Here is an 18611-nt window from a genome sequence, read left to right on the forward strand (position 1 = left end):
ATAATGCAACTATGCTTTGGGATCCTGGAGAAGGCAGGGGAAAGTAAGGCCTTTGTCAGCGTTATCACTGGTGTCATAAATAGGGCCTGCTCTTTCCAACAAACATTCTTCATGCATGGGAAAACAATGATCCCCCCTTTTGATGGTGAAGGTAGACATATCATCATGAGTAATGCTCGGGAGAAAAGGAGAATCATTTTCCATGTCGGTATCATAAATAGGGCTATTGTCGAAATGATTGTTGACATCCCATTTTCCCTTTTTAATGTATAAGAAATCAAAAATATCATTTTTCAAGGGAGCTACAATATCCATATCTTCAAGAGCCTTCCCTTGAATGAGATACGCTTCTTCATGATGTACATTTTCAAAGGGGCCTTCATTCATCTCAATTCCCAAGTCAGGAGCTTCAGGAATTTCTTCATTTGCTAGGTTATCTTGATTGCTAAAGAAGTAAGACTCTTCCTCTGGGACTTTGTCATATGTAATGAGAGGAGGGTTCTCTTTAGAAATTAAAGGGACACCCATAACCTCACCTTTGAAGGTATAATCCTCATTGACATTTTCATCAAGATCTCTCTCAAGATTACTTGTCCCATTATCTGGCTCATGTTGATCATGCACAAAGGGGTCTCCTTGACTTGCCAGCAAGGGAGCTTCCTTTTGGTCATGAAGGATACTATCTTTACTTAGGATGCCACCCCATCTTCTTAAAAAAATATCTTCGAAACTATCATAATCAGTGGCAATTTCATGATGGAGGCTAGCATACCAATCTTTAACTTGACCTTCAAGTGATAAAGCAAATAACTTTGTAATCGTGTCATCATTTGTTGAAATTTGGTACCGGAGGACAGGTGGTTCCCTAAGGCTTTGATCTTTGGCCTAGGGAAAGTGTCCAAAAGAATTTAATTTTTCTCCTAAAGTGACTTTATAATTTTTATAAAGTCAAATCTAATTTAAAAGTGACTTTAAGTGATAAAATTACTAAAGTCTAATTTTAAAGTGACTTTAATAAAGTCAATGTAAAATTAGAAAGGAAAAGTGACTTTGGAAATAAATGACTAAGTGGGTCTTTATTAAAGTGGGGTGAATTAAAAAATAGAAAGTGAGATTTAAATGAGCATTTAATCTCAGCCCTAGATCTCAATCTATTTCAGCCATTGGATTTAGGGATTCCCCAAAAGTCACTTAGGGTTAGATTAAAGGAGGGAAAGGAGGAAAAGGTCATTCATTCTTTCATGAGCAGATTGAGAGAGAGAGCAGGAGAGCAAGAGAGCAAGGGAGATTTCTGGACAGAGAGGAGAAGGAGGCAGCAGCTTGGCACACATTCCAAGGCAACATTTTAGCAAATCCGTATAGCTGAGTTAGCACAGTGAAAGGCAGATATTGGGCACGATTTTCTAGAAATCCGTACAGCAAGTGCACAGAAATCGAGGAGCAAAAATCTGTACAGCAAGTGGTTGTACCTTGGCACGCAAATCGAGGCAAATCCGTACAGCTGTACTGCTGGTTTATTTTTGCACGCAAATCGAGGAAATCCGTACAGCGTATTTATGGCAGCTTGCACGCTTTTCTAGGAGGCCGTACAGCATTTATTGCTGTTCTGTTTTGCTGTTTGCAAGTTTTTTCAGTTGGTTGTGAGGCACGGAAAACGAGATAAGTTGTAAAAGTTTGCTTGCTGATTTTTTTGCTGAATATTTCTCACTGTAAAAAGCATTTTCCATAAATAAGAAAGAGCTCTCGAACTGGTTTTCCCCAAGAGTTGTAGGGGGTTTTTCCAGGGTCACCTTGACCAAAAATCACTGTGTTTAAATGTGTTGAATGGCTGTTTGTATGTGCTGATTTTTATATTTTTGCATTTTCCAGCATTCTGTAAAATTTCCAGAATTTGTGTTTTCAGCAAAATTTATTTTCCAGTTGTTGAATGTATGGATATGGGAAAGGGCATTTAACTATTTTGGAGAAATAAGGTGACACTGAAAACCGGGGTGGGAAATGAGAAATTTTTACATCATTGTCAATCCTTAATGGGGCTAAGACCCAAAAGAAGTCATCAATATGGACATTGGCATCTTGATCGGGACTCCCTTTAAACCTAGGCCTCCAAATCCTAATCCATAATTTTATTTCTGGACACTCTAGAATCTCTTCAGGATCAAGGTTATCATGGGGGGGGGTAACCACGTTCTTGGAAAAAGTCAATTTTTCATGATTTTGCATATTAGGATTAAATTGGAGTCGCCAGGGTGAATGTGAATGCCTTGGTAGATACTTGTTTCACCCTACAAGCACTAACTTTGGAGTTCAATGAAGAACTAGGGCTTTGTTCTTCCAATGGAGTCGCCAAGAATGATATATCGATATTGTCGTATGGGAAGCGAGAAACACATCCCATGTCCCCGGCGACGGTGCCAAAATGTTACTGCTCAAATAAGCAAGGGTCCTAGGAGGGATCCTATAGGACAACTACTAGGTCAAGGGCAACAATGGAGCGATAGCCCACTGTCACCTCAGCTAAGGCTTCCTGCTCTTCGGACTTTGGACTTTCATTGATGGGAGAAGACCTGGTATAAGGGGAAACACAAAAAATGGATGTGTCAATGAGAGGATAAAGGGTGATTCCGAAGGCCTATTCGTAAGAGAGACTCAATTGTGTGGCTTTCTTGCTTGGAAAGCAAGCTGATAGGCTCTCTAGGAAGGGCTAAGAGGATTCTCAAGGCCAAGGTTTGGGAATGTATCTTGTAAAGATGGTTCCTATGCCTAGAAATCCTTATGGAGACTTGGTCTTTATGTGATCTTTGTGGAGTTAGAGTTGCAAAGTTGTGGGACCACACAAGACCAAGTGGACCCAAAATTAGGTCAAGGAAGTAGAATTGATCAATCAAGGAGAGGCTTGACCTAATTGTGGAAGGGAAGAGGATCAATGGACAAATCTTCTTAGGATAGAATACAATGATCCAGATGAGGTCACTAGCCAAGGGAACCCTAGGGCAAGAAACGATCCTTGGGCTAGGGCTTGCAATATCTCGAGATCCCACCGTCGAAATGTCATGAAATTTGGAGGGCCTCTAGACGAAACCCTCACGCAATAATGGACAAGAGATTGAAGTCTTTTGATGGCTAGAACGTGAGATAAGGGATGCCCTAGATGACCTATGGAAGGTAGGCCTAGAAAGAGGAGAAGTGAGAGAAATATGTGTTTAAAGCCACCACTTATGGAAGGACCAATGCCTTATCCTTTAGAGGAGATGGAGTCAGGAGAATTTATAGTTTTGAAGATGTTTAACCAATCAAGGAGGTCTTCAAGCAGCTTCGCATTGCATTAGGGCATGACAGCAGCCACTTGAGATCTTTATACTTCGATATGCAATAATTGATGACTTGTCAAGATGTATTTCAACAAAAAAATCTCTAGGAACATTCACCCATTCATACATGGCCCATGCAATGATGCAACGCTATAAAATATCAAAATTTCCACAATTTCGCATAGGAAAGCAGTAAATTTCAGACTTGTATAGCGAAAATCCCAGCAACATTCATGTGACAAAGTAAATAACAAGAATAAGCATGAAAAGATTACTTACATGTACAAAAGAGTATATCCAATCATCATGTTATGACAATAATGAAGCTCCAAGACAAGAGAAATAGATCCAAACATCAGAATCCATCTATAACATCCAAACTCGTCCTCCAAAAGGGAATGTGAAATTCTCAAGAGCTACTAAATCCCATGTTGAAAATAGGAACAAGAAATGCTAAAAATAGAAGTGCTAAAAATAGCACTACTATAAATAGCATTTCGGGATACATTCCAATTTTAGTTAGTCCCTAAACTAAAATTGAAAATTAAAATTCGAATTTGATCTTAGCAGCGGTTTGTAAAATAATTAATTAATTCATCTTGAGTTAATTAGATGTAGGAAATCAAACATGAAGTCTATGTGAAGACATGCAACAGTTTCTCCATTGATTGAGGAAGTTATCCCTTGATTAAAAGAGATCAGAATGAGTTGTAATTGAGTTGTAATTAGTTAGCTCAGATAACTGAGTTAAGTCCAGTTAGATTAGTTCAAATAGTTTGTTGAACTAGTTGTGAGTTCAGTTAGTTAATGCATGCATGCATGTAACTGTTGCACTTCAAATAACTGAGTATTCTCTCATAAATAACTCATGCATGTCAGTTCAGTGAAAGACCCAGTTGAGATCAGATGATGGGACAGTGTACTATCAGTTGCAAGAATATTCCATGGAGGATATCTCTTGCATGCAGAAAGAATTCATTCCTTAGAGATTGTGCAGTTACTTTTGAGTTTGATGAGTGTGTGATGAGGCCAATTCACACAAGTGGCAGCATTAGACCCCAAGAGAAACTGCGCAAGGAAATAGGACGCTTGAAGGGCTGAGGGAAGGCATTTGTTGTGTCTATTCAGTCTGTGAGTTGTATTGTTGGATTGTGTTGAGAGCAGGATAGCTTGTGAGCTAATGCTTTGTGTAATCTAAACATATTTCCACTTGTATGATAATACAGAGATCGGGGTTTTTAGCTGAGGCTTTCCCCAGAGTATTCTTCTGTGTTCATGTGTGATTGTTTTCTCATTCTCAATTATATGTGTTCTATTTGATCTTGCTCAAAATCGATTAAGCTTCCGCAAGTTTGTTGTAGAAGTAGATCTTGTATTTTGTTTTAGTATATTGCATTATCAGGTGATCTAAGGTGAAATTTCTACATCCCAATCTGTTAAATTTTCCAACTAGGGCCAAACATCACTTTGGACAACTCTTATGAAGCAGCTGATATTTTTCTTGGATTCCTCTTTCCGAGAGGTGTAGGATCGATCTAAGGATCATCCCATTCTGACATGTACAAATGAAGTTATGAATTTATTTTGATTATGGACAAATTGTCAAGGTCGACCAGCCATCAAATTAGCCTCCTCCAGCCTCCAACATTGCATATAAATACAAGGTGCCTCCTCCTCATTTTGGCATCTCATCTCATTCATCTTTTTCTCTCTCATCTTGATTGGGTACAGAGTTTTGGGCCTCTCTCTCCACACATGCGAAAGGAAGACTGTCTTTTCTAGCTGCTGCGTTGACCAGAATTGACCGAAATTTCAGGAGGCCAAAATTTCATGAGGCTGACTTTGACCAATATTGACCTTGTTTAACTTCAGTTTTGTGAGGGAGACTTCTGTTTGGGCATGACATTGTTTTGGGCACAAAAACCGAGGCATTTTGACCCCTGCGTTGACCAGTGTTGATTACCCTAATTTAGGTTGTTGCGTTGACTTTTGTTGACCAAGTTTGATTGGTTATTTTCGGACTGTTTTGGGCTGCATTATCTTGCTATTGGAGGTCGAGTTGACCAAGGTTGACCGAGCTATTTTGGAGGTCAATTTCAGCCTTGTTAACCAGCGTTGACTTTCTGGTTAGGGATTTTTGTTTCTACTGTTTTGACTGATCAGTTTGGGCAAGTGAATATAGTAAATTGTACACTCTCTCTCTGTTGAACTTTTGAAGAATTATAAGAAGAATCGATCAAGGGTTTCCCAAATTGGGGTTTGTCCCTAGCTGATGCCATCTCTCGTGTCCTCTCGTGTTGGCTTGTCTTCTACTATTATTGTTTATGTTTTATCTACATTTTACTATCATGTTGATGTGATTGCTAATCTGGATATGATATTGGGCTAATGAAGAAATTGAAGTAAAATTGCTCTAAGCATAGAACATACCATTGTTATCTTAAAATTAACACATTCCAAGTGATAATGATGAAAATGAATCACCTCACTTGTATTTATACGATCACTAATGAGTTCGACTTGTCTAATTTGGCCTAACTGAGCCTCAAATAATAAAATAATGTGCAATAATAATATCCCTTGGTGACAAGCCCACCAAGATATCTTAATAACATAATAATAAATCTCTCAAGAGGGTAGACTGATCAATAAAGTGAGTCGTTGGGCCTTTGAGGAGGCCTAATGAAGTCCATAGTGTGCCATGCTGTGAGAATGGACCTCAAACATAGTGGACAACGGGTTGGCTCTTTGTTTTCCAAGCAAATCCCTATGGTGCCCCCAAGTGGTGTGAGGGGCATAAGGACATCCACATGGGTCTCCAAGTGGATCGAAAGTGCCTGTAAACCATCTATAAGGGATAGGATGATGACATAAGCCCTCTGCAGTTAAACACATCCCCATCTGAGCCCTGGAACATCTGTCAAATGTATGGTGCATGTGTGGAGCCAGTTGGGCATGGTGAATCAGGTGCATCATCCTCATCCAAAAGGTGGAACTCGAGCAATCAATGAGTGGTGTTGGGGATCCATGAAGTAATTTATGTTATGGTGGAGGCCCATGGGTCTTAACACTCACCCTAGATAGCTCTATAACATAATAATAAATCTCTCAAGAGGGTAGAGTGATCAATAAAGTGAGTCATTGGGCTTTTGAGGAGCCTAATGAAGTCCATAGTGTGACATGATGTAAGAATGGACCTCAAACACAGTGGACAACGGGTTGGCCCCTTATTTTTCAAGCAAATCCCTGTGGTGCCCCTAAGTATTGTGAGGGGCACAAGGACATCCTCATGGGTCTCCAAGTGGATCGAAAGTGCCTGTAAACCATCTGTAAGGGCTAGGATGATAACATAAGCCCTCTGCAGTGAAACATGTCTCCATCTGAACCCTGGAACATATGCCAAGTGTATGGTGCAAGTGTGGAGCCAGTTGGGCATGGTGAACCAGGTGCATCATCCTCATCCAAAAGGTGGAACACGAGCAATCAATGAGTGGTGTTGGGGATCCATGAAGTACTTTATGTTATGGTGGAGGCCCATGGGTCTTAACACTCACCCTAGAGGCGCCAATGTGGCCCTCTGGAGGGCTAGGACCCCGTACAAGGAGACCAAGCCCCAAATAGAGACCCACCTGCAATTCTGCATAAGATCCAATGTGTCTCGTTGCCCTCCAATACAACAAATCATTAGAATAATCAAGTAAAAGAACTTACAAGTAATGGAACCAATGGGGCACTTCATGGTGGCATGCCCTTCCATAGTGGGCTTTGGCATGTACAAGTGTCTCCAAGCTCAATAAGGGGGTTAATCAAGGACCCTATTAGGTGGTTTCAACCTTTAAAGGGGGTAACATGTCAATGGTACATCCCTCAAGTGGTAGGTGGCAAGTGATATGGTAATGGAACGGAGTGGGAATCAAGGGAATCATCTAGAACACATGTCACGGTACAAGGGTAGCTATAATAAGGGAAGCCCACACCTGGGTATATGAGTGTAGGAGGAAGCAAACTGTGGTACATGAGTTACCCTAACCTTTGTTTTTCCACCCTTCTTCATATGCCTTTTGTCTTTGATTGATTTTTCTTTATAACTACTCGGGCCCCAGGGGATGAGAGCATGTTGTGTAATATATAGCAGTGGATACCCCATTAAGGTGGGGCAGTTCATCACCCACCAAGGGTTGGGACAATCATGGGTTCCTTAAAGATTGAATGGGCTCATCTAGGGCCCATAGGAACCAAAGTGATGGCCATGGATAAGGAGCAGAGCTCATGTTTGGCTTTTGCCCACATGCTAAAGTTGTATGTCACGACCATCTTTTGCATTTCGTGGTACATTTCCTGTTGAGAGTGGACAAATTATACATTTTCTTTTCTTTTTATTTAGTTGCATCAACCTCTAGGCATCGTTCTAGGCCCAACCCAAGGTGTGGACAAGGGGAGGAGGAGGCTAACCCTATGTGGACCCAGTGGACACATGCAAACCCGGATGGGAAAAGAGATGAGACAAGGGAGTGATGTATATGGTTTCAAGAAGTGGGACCACGCAACCAAAATTGAGATTTCCCATGTAGTGCCAACCCTAAAGCTAACAGCAAATAAAGGAGATCCCACGGGACTAGGATACAAGGCTAACCACAAAATCGGGTAGTGGAGACAAGAGTACGAGCCTAGCCTACTCATTCTGCCTAATCCCCCCACCAATCCATGCCCAAAAGTGCCCATGACAAGTAAGGAAAATTACTTAACTATACCAATGAAAGGCCATACCTTCTAGGTCAGGAGGCCCACCTTCAAACATACAATCATAACAAGTGGGCAACGGACCACATGGCTGGGTCAGGTGGTGGAGATAATGGCACATCGAGCTATCTGGTGGCTGCAAGGGGAGATTGGCTACCAGCTGAGGACCATCTAAGAGAAAAAATTCTCCCATATACACTACCCACAGGTGGTGGATAACAGGTTCAATTTCCATTTTAGTGTAACCCCCACAACTCACTACTTTAATATTTACCCACTTCTCTTAAGTTGCCTTCCTTTTATTTTTGCAAAAATTAATCCCAATTCTTTTAACCCATTTTCCTAATTCCAAATGCCAAAATATTTATTAGGAAACAAAACTGCAAAATTGGGAATTCTCCTTAGTCAAATTTAATTATTGGGGATATGACACACAGACCATTGATTATTCTTCCAAAACTGCGTCAAGATCAACCAGTGTAGGAAGGTCCTTAAACCTGCTTAATTTGGAATATGGTAAAGCAGCTCCTAGATGGGGAGCTACTCCCCTTATGGGTTTTGCAATGGCTCTATTTGCAGTATTCCTATCTATTATCTTGGAGATTTATACATCTTCCATTTTACTGGATGGGATTCAGGTTAGTTGGGGCTAGAGGAACTCTAAATTTCGCCCGGTGAGATCTTGAAGAAAACAAAAAGAACTGAGGGATGCAAACTGTGACCAAATAGTGGCTTTCAGTTTTTAGCTTATCTTGTTCCAATAGTTTGATCATGTAATTACTTTTCTCTAAGGATTTTTGGCCATCTCCACAGCCACGACAAAAAAGTGGAAACTAATTGTTGTGTTGTCCAGCAACAGAAATGGATGATTTTTGACTGATGAATGGGATGAAAAATATATGGCTAAAATTCTAAATAATGCAAATTTGTACATAAAACTAGGAATATTTCCATATGCTATAAATATTCAAATGTTGTTGAATAAAATTAGAGCATGTACATACATACCAGTGTCCAGATTTTCCTGTTTATAGTATAACCCTAAAAATGCTATAGTATTTACAATATGAGAACAGTCATTTCAGTAGACATGGGAATGGCTAGACATCTTCAAAAAATCAAAAAAATTCTTAGGATTAAATGCAATTCAATTTCATGTTAGCATGAATTTACATAGTGTTTCCTTGTTATATGTAAGATATTGCTTAATACAAACAAATGAATACCGCACCTGATTCAGAGCTTTCACCAGCTGGATCTCTTGTTGATAGCTCTGATGTCTTTGCATCACGTACAATCGGATTATTAAAAGCTCCATGATCTTGATCTGGGATAGATATACCTGAACTTGAAGCTTGGAAAGCAAGATGGCTGGACTGTTTTCCATAATCCTTCTCATCTAAACTGTAAGTCAAAGCTGCAGCAGCTGACTCAGATTCTTCCTTTGACATGGAAGTATCTTGAGCAAGTCTACCTTCCAAGATTGTTTTTCTGGAAGACTCTTGACCAATTCTCATTTCATCCAGCCTATTAGCCGTTGTTGCTGGTGGAACAAAACTAAAAGGGAGATTATGGACGACAGTTATTTTATCAAGACTTTGCTGCTGGAATCCATGATGGGCATTATAAAAGATCAGATGCAACTTTAAAGAAATAGGTTCAAGACCTTTACCTCTTTAACTGAAGAAGTTCTGCCTCCTTAGCCTGCAAAGATGTTCGTAGTCGAGAACATTCAGAATTCAGATGCTCTATCTCTTTCTTTAGGGATCTTATGTTGATCTGCTCAGAACTCACCCTTAAGAGAGCAGGAAGGCTTGGACTTGTCAAGGAGCTAAAGTATCTGAATATTTCTTTTTAATAAATTGCTGGCTTGCATTAATAAGATAAAAGGGATTAAGGTACAGGAGACCCATGCCCCATAGGTATAGCAATTCTACCTCTTCCTCATTACACCATTGAAAAACATAATGGTAAGACTACTAGAGTTAATCATGAACCTCAAAAACGAGTAGTGGCATTGTACTATGAAATATAGAAATCCTTATGATTCTGACATAAGATTGCATCATCATTTACTCAATAATTTCAAAATTATGCATATCAAGTGGATAAAGAACCTTACAAAATAAAAATGCTCCTAAAATTTTCTAATTGCTTTCAAAATTAATATATTGCTGCAAGGATGTATAGCCCCACCTGTCCCTTAAGTATTTGAGTCTGTTTTGATGCAATTCCTCAAATAGACAATTTTTAGGCCACCCATAGACATCCACCAGTGAAAGAATAAGAGTCATTGCAGTGTCCTTGGCAATTTGGGTTCTGTTGCAATTATACCACTTGGGAGTGGATAATGAATCTTAGAGGTAGAATAAGTAGATTGTTGATTTTTTTGTAGCTTGGGAGGTACTCCAAGCCCTAGTGTTTGGGGTTTGGAGGGCAAAGCACCACAAGTAGGCTTGAGGGCTTGGAACCCAAGCATGGGATTTTGCACCCATCCAGATTTGGGCAAAAACCATGATGAATTTGAGCATGAGAAAATTTGAGGTGATAGAGCTTGGCATGCCGATTCCAACGTTTCGAAAATCACCCAAATCGGAGCTCTAGAACTTGAGTTCTGAATTTTTGAAGTCAAAGTATGGGTTTTGCACATGTATGTCTAGGTCGGCTTGAAGTTAATAAGCCATGAGACAGTTGTAAAAGCCCTAGAATGACGTTGGAGGAAGCCCTCTTGTTTAGTATAAATAAGAGGTGTTGTGGAGGACTATTCCTCATCCAATTTGGCAACACAAGAGCTCATTTGAGGACTAAAGGAACTTGGCATACCTACCCTAGCTTGGGCCGCAGATGGGAGAGCACTTCAGCAAGAAAAGATGCTGCGTAGGATTCTTTTGAGGGCTGTTTGAAGGGCTGTTCCAGCATGGAGGGAGGCTGAGTAAGAGAGGCTTGGACGCAGGTCTGTTGGGCAGTAAAAGAGGAGAGGGATACTTCTGTTGAGGGCCGCAGCAAGAAGAGGCAGACCAGCGGAGGAGGATCTGAACTGCTGGAGGGAGGCCGCAGTATCTTGCTGGAGGGCCGCAATAATTAGGGACTGTTCTGGGCTAGAAAACGCAGGGATATCCTCCTGAAACAGGCCAAGTAAGGGACCTTTCTGTTATGATTAGGCCGCAGCCCTATCGGTTCTGTTTTGAGGATCAAACAGCCCTATACAAGGAGCTGTAGGTGCCTTCTCAAACAGCAAAGTCACCTAGCTTGCAGAGGAGAGGAGGCCGCATAAATTAAGGTGTGTTTTGGGTATGATTGTTGGGCTGCTGTAGGTTACAGTGGGAGCCCTAACCAGTGACCAGAATACTGTCCTTGAACAGCAGTGCAGAAATATGTATTCTTCTCCATTAGTGACTTGTGTTCGGTCATTGCTTTGACCAGATTTGGATCAGTCTACACTGCAGTTTGTTGGGATCCATTTGTTGGAGTTCCCTTGGGCATGAAGGAACTCCAACTAGGAGCATATCCCACTATGGAGTGATGTAGGTGTGGACAGAGTTGTTGCAGCTTGTGGAAGCCAAGGAGGTAGGGCTGACATGGCATGTTAGAAGCCCTAACCAATGGGCAGTTTCACAATGAAGTTTGGAGCCTAGATTTGTGCAATAGCTCCTTTGTGCAGAGCAAAGGGCGGATGTGGAGAAGTCTGTGGGCAGCCGTGTGTAAGGGTCTCCTAGGTGTGTGATGCCCTAACTAGGTGCAGATGCTACAGCGTGGACTTGATCACTCATGGACTGTTGGAGGGCAGCGTGAGAGTGGACCAAGTGTGGACGTGATTGGGCACTTATGGTCTGCTGGAGGACAGCGTGATAGTGTCCAAGTTGGAGCCCAGTGAGCAACACCTTGATGGACAAAGGTAGTTGCGAGAGAGGCAGTTGTTGAGCTCAAGGGTTTGATCAACCAAGAGCAGTTTGTGGAGCCCGAGACTTGTGTGTGGAGAAGGACATCTACAACAGAAGATGGGTAGTCCTCCTAGCCCATGTTCATTGTGGGAGATGGACATCTTGCAGTGATAGGTGGCAGCCCTCCGTGCCCTATGTTGGTCTTCATCGGAGCAACACAGGAAGACCATAGTGGGCGGAAGTCCCTGAGGAGCAGCAGTGGGCAGATTGAGAGTTGTTCACAAGTGGAGCTATGAACAACTCAACAAGAGTCTCGATGTGTTGTGCCCTTGATGGACTAAGGCACAACTAGAGAGCAGATTGACAGCCGAGGTTCAGTGACCAGATGGACTTGGAGCATTGATAGAGGCAAGTACTGTAGATCGGGAGTCAAAGGACCGGGCAGATACGGGGTACAACTAAGAGGAGCTAAGAGAGCATGCGACAGCCAGATGGTCAGAGTATCTTGTTGAAGCCAGATTGGTTGTCGATGAACTGACACCAAGCCCCAGTTTTGTATCTTGTACTAGTGGATGTATGAGGGCCATTATCCCTAGTACGGGAGCCCTAAACTGTTGTATTATATCAATTGGATTAATATAACGAAGTTGGGTTATTGTACAAAATTGTAAAAAGTTGTCTATATTCTGTGCATATGTGATTTACTGTTGTTTATATTCCACTGTGCAAAGTAGTATCATTGAGATTCTTGGTTTGGTAGCATCAGAGATTTTAAGATTCTATCCCAGACCCAAGGTCATGGAAATTCAACATAGATCCGTTGTCAAAAGTAAGTTCTTTTGAGCTTTCCATATTGATAGTAGGTTTTAGATGTGGATCAATTGACCCTTCATCAAAAGCAAGATCATCTCTAGTTGTCCATATTGATGGTAAGTTTTACTTAAATTGCATGTGGCATTTCAGGGCCATGTTATGCCTAATTGCTGAAAAAGCGCAGATATCGGAAGAGTTGAATAAGATGAATATAGAGCTATAAGGGCAATCTGTGAGCCATTATGCAAGATAGACATGATTATGCTTTTGCAACAAAATGCTTCATTTGTTTCTCCTACGTATCAACTACAAATGATGTCGTCATAAGATAAGATCATTTTAATACTCTCCATGAATGACCAAAAATTAGGTCAGTGGAACTCAAAAGTATAATCTAGTAGTGGCAAATTGTGACTACCAAAACAACTCCTAGAACCTAAAAGGTGAAGTATAGCATAAAATAAGCTAAATGACTGAATGAAACAAAGTAGCCAATGACACAAGCCTAGATACAACATGACAAAGAGCTACACATAACCATAACTAGGCACAAGATTATAGCCCTGCAGCTTGAGTGGTTTAGTGCTTTGAGGTTCATGTAGGAGGTGTAGAGGTTGATTCCTTTGGTTGGCTCCTCTGTTGTATGTCTCACTCAATACACTTACCAGGTTAGGCATTGTAATCAATGCTGATGGGTTCATATTTGGTATTGTTATCCATCCACATACATGGGTAACCTACCATAATCTACCGATAGCCAGACTCAGATGCCTCTCACCCATTCTCCAACTAGTATACCCAGTGATCTAGCCTACTCATCCAATGAAAGTCGGGCATCCACTATGAGGGACATTAACCATTTTTGCATTCAAGTACTTTCATTTAATGTTTAAGGCATTCTAACATGGATACCAAGTTGAGATTGGATAATAGATCATTATTGTTTGTGTTCTTGTTCCCTTACTTCACCTTGGTGGTCATCATTTGCCCCTAGTCTAGTGTGACCTTCCTTAGGGCCTTTCTTTTACTGTCTAGGAGGGGCACAAATAGGAGGCTTTGATGATGGTAACATTCCATGTTATTCATATTTAACACTTGTCATTATTCCCCTAATTTCCTTATCCCAAATTTTGACTAGTTGTTAGTCACTCGTACTAGTTCCTTATTGGCCTGGTCTTATGAGAAGAAGGGGTTGGAAATACTTGAGGTTGATGCAACTAAATAAAAAGAAAAAGCATGAGCCAAACATCAAAAATGCAAGGGAATGGCAAGGGATGTAAAGCAATCAAAAAGCCAATTATAGCTTGAGCTCTGCCCCATCTTATATAGCCACTTGTCCCTGAGACTATCTATGCACATTATGTCTATCAAAGTAAAACGAACTCTTAGTGGACATCCCTAACTCTAATGAAGTGATAAATTGCCACCCATTAAAGGGGGATTATATCATTATTATTACACAATAAATCAATGAAACTTGTTAAACAAGCCATGTCAAAAGGAAAAACAAAAAAACAAAGCAAATAGGGAGGCTTGGAAAAACAAAGTTGAGGGAAGGTAACTCAAGCAACTAAGCACTCCCTCTACAAAGGCACTCATGGACAATGCTTTTGCATAACCCAGTATAAGACTATGACAACTTTCATGACGTAAACCCCGAGCCATAATGCCCTTCATTAGCACCTATCATTTGAAAGAGTTGACCTAGGAACTAAACCTCCCCTTAGGGTTGTGTTGTGGTCACCAACAACCCCCCTTCTTCACTTAACATTAGCAATAACGTCAAGCAAAGAGGGGACCCTGAACAAAAAATCCCAAAAAAATATTTTTTCTAAAGTTTTTATATTTCTCTCCCCAAGGCCTAAATCGCATCGCAAAGAAAGGCCGAAGCATTACTCGAGCGCGAAAAGCAAGACCGCGAATGAGCGATGCGAAGTTCATCGCGTCGCATACATCACACGCGCCCCTTTAAAAGAAGACCTTCGAAAATCGCTGACCGCCGATATGCGAAATCGCCAATCGCAAGCATCACGCTATACGGCATAACCATTAAACAAAATTTGCGATCTGCGATGGAAGCGATTTGCGATCTGCGATGGCAGCGATTTGCGATCTGCGATGGAAGCGATTTGCGATCTGCGATGGAAGCGATTTGCGATCTGCGATGGCAGCGATTTGCAATCTGCGATCTGAAAAGACTTATCACACGACAAAGCCCAGGATTAAGTGCGCGCCTTGAAGGAATTTAATGACCTCATGCTTGAGTATCAAGGAATGATTGCATCGCATTTATCGAAGAGTCAAGTCATGATGCATGTCAGGATTACGCATTCATTAGAGTTTAATGCTTTCATGTCAATCTTTTCATTTCCCTGCTTCTTTGCGTAGACTGCAAGACACGCAACTGATATAAATCTATATGCAGGAAACATCTGAGAGAAAGGGGAAAGCGCCAATCAAACAGCAGAGAGAAGATGCCTCCGCAAACGGATGCCGCATGCAGCAGGACCGCGGATTCCAGACTATCAGACAACCGGCACCGATGAAATTAGACTATCCAGGACTCAGAGTCAAAGGCGCACAAAAGCAGCGTGTTCAGAAAAGATCCTGAAGCTCAGACTTGGTAAAGCAGAGAAAGAAGCGCCTGAGAAGGAAGACGCTTCAGGAAAACCTGGAACAAAGAACGGAAACAATTCTTAAAACAGGGGGATGTCCATACAGCACGGCTCCTAACCCACTCAGTCATTCGCACAACCGGAAACCAAAACAGCAACAGCAAAATCAGTTCGAGAAGAACCTGGGTTGCGCTAAGTATACACGCGGCGAATACACCCAGCTAGAGAAAGGTTTTCGAAAATATCTTCCGGTCTGTCAGAAGGAAATGCCAGCTCCTGTTATTTCCACTTTTATCTCCCGAGCAAAAGAAGAAGGCAGTCAGCCGACTCTTCCCAGGAAAACGTTGCACTGTTGACAGCACTAAAGAGAATATACAGAAACGGTCAGAAATTAGATTTAAAGTTTTAGAAATAAATTTGCTTTTAGTAAAGGGCGGTCATTTGAAGCCGATTCCCTAGATTCGTGTAATTAATATCAATTAGCTAGTAGTATTTAACCCTTCTCATGGTTTTTGGAGAAGGGTCCGGAAATCTGTCAAAAAACTTATCCTCAGAACATGCACTTCTGCACCCTCAGAGGAGGTTTTTGATGAATAGATGGATCAAGATTTATTTATGTTTGCATTTTAATATCTGTTACTGATGTTGCACTTCTGTACTCTTAGCAGATGTTAGAACAAGTAGAAATAAATCATTATTACTTGAAGTTTATTGGTGAAATTAGTCATAAATGGTACTTTTATCTCTTGACTACATTCTGCTAGTATCCCTAAAGTGATATATAGCTGAGTTCTTTATATGTTATTGTATGAATGTCTGCATTACCATTTGGCACTTCTGTACGGTGGGATCATTTAATCATGCTTAACATATAGAAAACTGATTATGCGATATGTTTTTCACAACTACTCTGCCTAACTTCTTATGCAGAACGGTTTATCTTATTGGTTTATATTCTGATATAAGTTGAATGATCTTTATTACCAGCTGCTGTTAGAAATCTTTCTAGATCGCATAAACAAAAGAAAAACACCCCGGGTTAGCATAGATCAGATGTATTTCTCTTCATTAGATTACATTAGCATAGAATTAGTTTAGCAGTTAAAATCAAGACTAGTTTAGAAAAACCTCTAGATTAATATCATCAGACTCTACGCACACACACACACCCATCACATTGGGAAACTGGTCCCATTACCCCCAGTCGGACCCGCTACTCCAAACGGGCAAGGAGCCGCCAACCAGGTTCCGGACCGGGTGGGTATCCCCCTTGTTGTTGACCCGACTTCGGGGCCCTCAACAGGTTGGAAGCACCTAATAGGGTCATGTGATAACCCTCTCATGCCTAAATATGGTAACATACATAAGCTAGTAAGACATTTGAAGATGATACTTGTGTGAAGCACTTTGATGGCTTTGAGATTGAATATGGTCCACCTAAATGCTCTAATGGTACTTATGTCCATAATGTTGATCTCACATGATTCTTTGAATATATGTTAGGTGATTATTTCGGGTGTCGACAAGATCCCTTGAGGAATGATGTGATGCTTCTCCCGATCTTCATAGATGAAGTCCAGTTACTTTGACAATGATGTAGAACACCTTGACCTTGGACATTGGTGATCCAGGTTAGGATGTTGCTTGGAGATTAGGTGTGCCTAAGAGATGACAAGACGCTCCCAAGTTGGCATTGTACCTTCTTGATAATGATGAGTATGATGATGACCTGATATCCCTCCGAAGAGGATTTCATACCTTCTACCTATTGTAACATGATTAGTTTTGATCAAACTCTATGATCAAACAATTTTAAATTTATGTATTAAATTAGGATTAATTGATAAATAAATAAACGAGGGTGAGCACATTTAAATGCACCCTACCTAGTTTATTTGTATAAATTAGCGAAAAGAGATAACCTATTTAATAAACCTTGAAAATATAGCTTATCCTAAAGTTTTGGCATTCATTAATAAAGTGCTCCGCCGAAGATCCAATGGGGACCACTAGCACTAATCCCAAGCACGTCCTCACCCTAGATTTCAACTCCGCCCAAATCCGACGGCCACCTAACTATTTCGGACCCCCCCCCCTCAATGTGATTTTGTTTAATGTCGAGGGGGGGTCCGAAAAAGCAGTTCCCACTGCTACACATCCTTTCGCCGAGATTTCGGACACCACTCCGCCAATACAAGAAATGGCTCTCCCCGCCCCCGCCCCTCCCCCGAAAACGGTATCCACTCCCCGCGTAAACCACCCATCTTGATTACGTCGGCTTTCATAGCATTTCCCCGCCAATCCACCACTTCCACTTATCTCCTCCTACCTAATCTTGCTCTCGCTTACCGTTCCATTCCCACGCCTTCCTTCCGCCTCCACATCATCTCCTACCTCCATGTCATATGCCTGTCTCATGGTCAGCTAAAACTATGTTTTCTCCCTATACAGCACAGTAATGTCAAACATTGCTTACAAACAAATGAGAACGTATTTTCAGAAACTGAAAGAGGTTTTTGTTGCTAACATCCTTGTGTACAAAAACCTCTCTTAGTTTTCTAACAGCTGTTATGGTTTGGGAGATGCAAATGCATCTTTGAAGGCATTTTTTCCAGAAATTTCCTGTTTTAGTCACCTTTTTGCAGAGGATATTGCGGCCAAACAAAGATGAATATTTGGAAACTAGAAGTGGTTTTGGTTCATAAGATTCTCAAATACAAAAGCCTATCTCACTTTTCATACAGGTGTCAAGGGTTGGGAGATACGCTCTCATCATGTTTAGCCTATTTTTCCGACTGTGCAATGTCCTGTTTAAGCCACCTTTTTGCAGAAAATATTGTGGATAATCAAAGATGAATCTTGGGAAATTGGAGGAGGCTTTTGTTCCTAAGATACTAGACTACAAAAACCTCTCTCAGTTTTCACACAACTAGCTCGTATTGAGATATTCAAAGGGATGATTGGACCCTATTTTTCATAAATTTGGGAGGAAAAAGCTCAAAGACAGTTAGTGACTTGGAGGCCACCTCATCAAATATGAGTTGCAATCAAATTCGAATTGCTCTTCTTTATCAACAGAAATCCTCAAGGATAGTACCAGAACTCTTCAAATAGTTTTAGTTACCTTTATTTGTGTTCTATTTTTGTAATACAGTTTTCAGATATTTGTAATAGCTCTTGATATTTTTATCAAGATATTTTGTGAGGAAATTGTATAAATACTTCATCAATTGAAGTAATATGTGTGCGCT

General features: G+C 40.9%; 1 protein-coding gene across 1 annotated transcript in view; it reads right to left on the reverse strand.

Annotated features, from left to right (window-relative positions):
- Window positions 1-9: 9 nt before the first annotated feature.
- LOC149197786 (uncharacterized) overlaps window positions 10-18611 on the reverse strand; it is a 45310-nt gene continuing 26708 nt past the window's right edge. Inside the window, exons 3-5 of the mRNA XM_089408794.1 lie at window positions 9724-9865; window positions 9283-9608; window positions 10-788 (exon numbers count right to left, since the gene is read on the reverse strand). Coding sequence (XP_089264920.1) covers window positions 10-788; window positions 9283-9608; window positions 9724-9865 — 1247 coding nt within the window. The remainder of the gene's footprint in view (window positions 789-9282; window positions 9609-9723; window positions 9866-18611) is intronic.

Source organism: Pinus tabuliformis, chromosome 2_2, assembly GCF_031772625.1.
Source record: "Pinus tabuliformis cultivar Carrire ecotype Pingquan chromosome 2_2, CPIR1, whole genome shotgun sequence".
Classification (NCBI taxonomy): Eukaryota; Viridiplantae; Streptophyta; class Pinopsida; order Pinales; family Pinaceae; genus Pinus; species Pinus tabuliformis.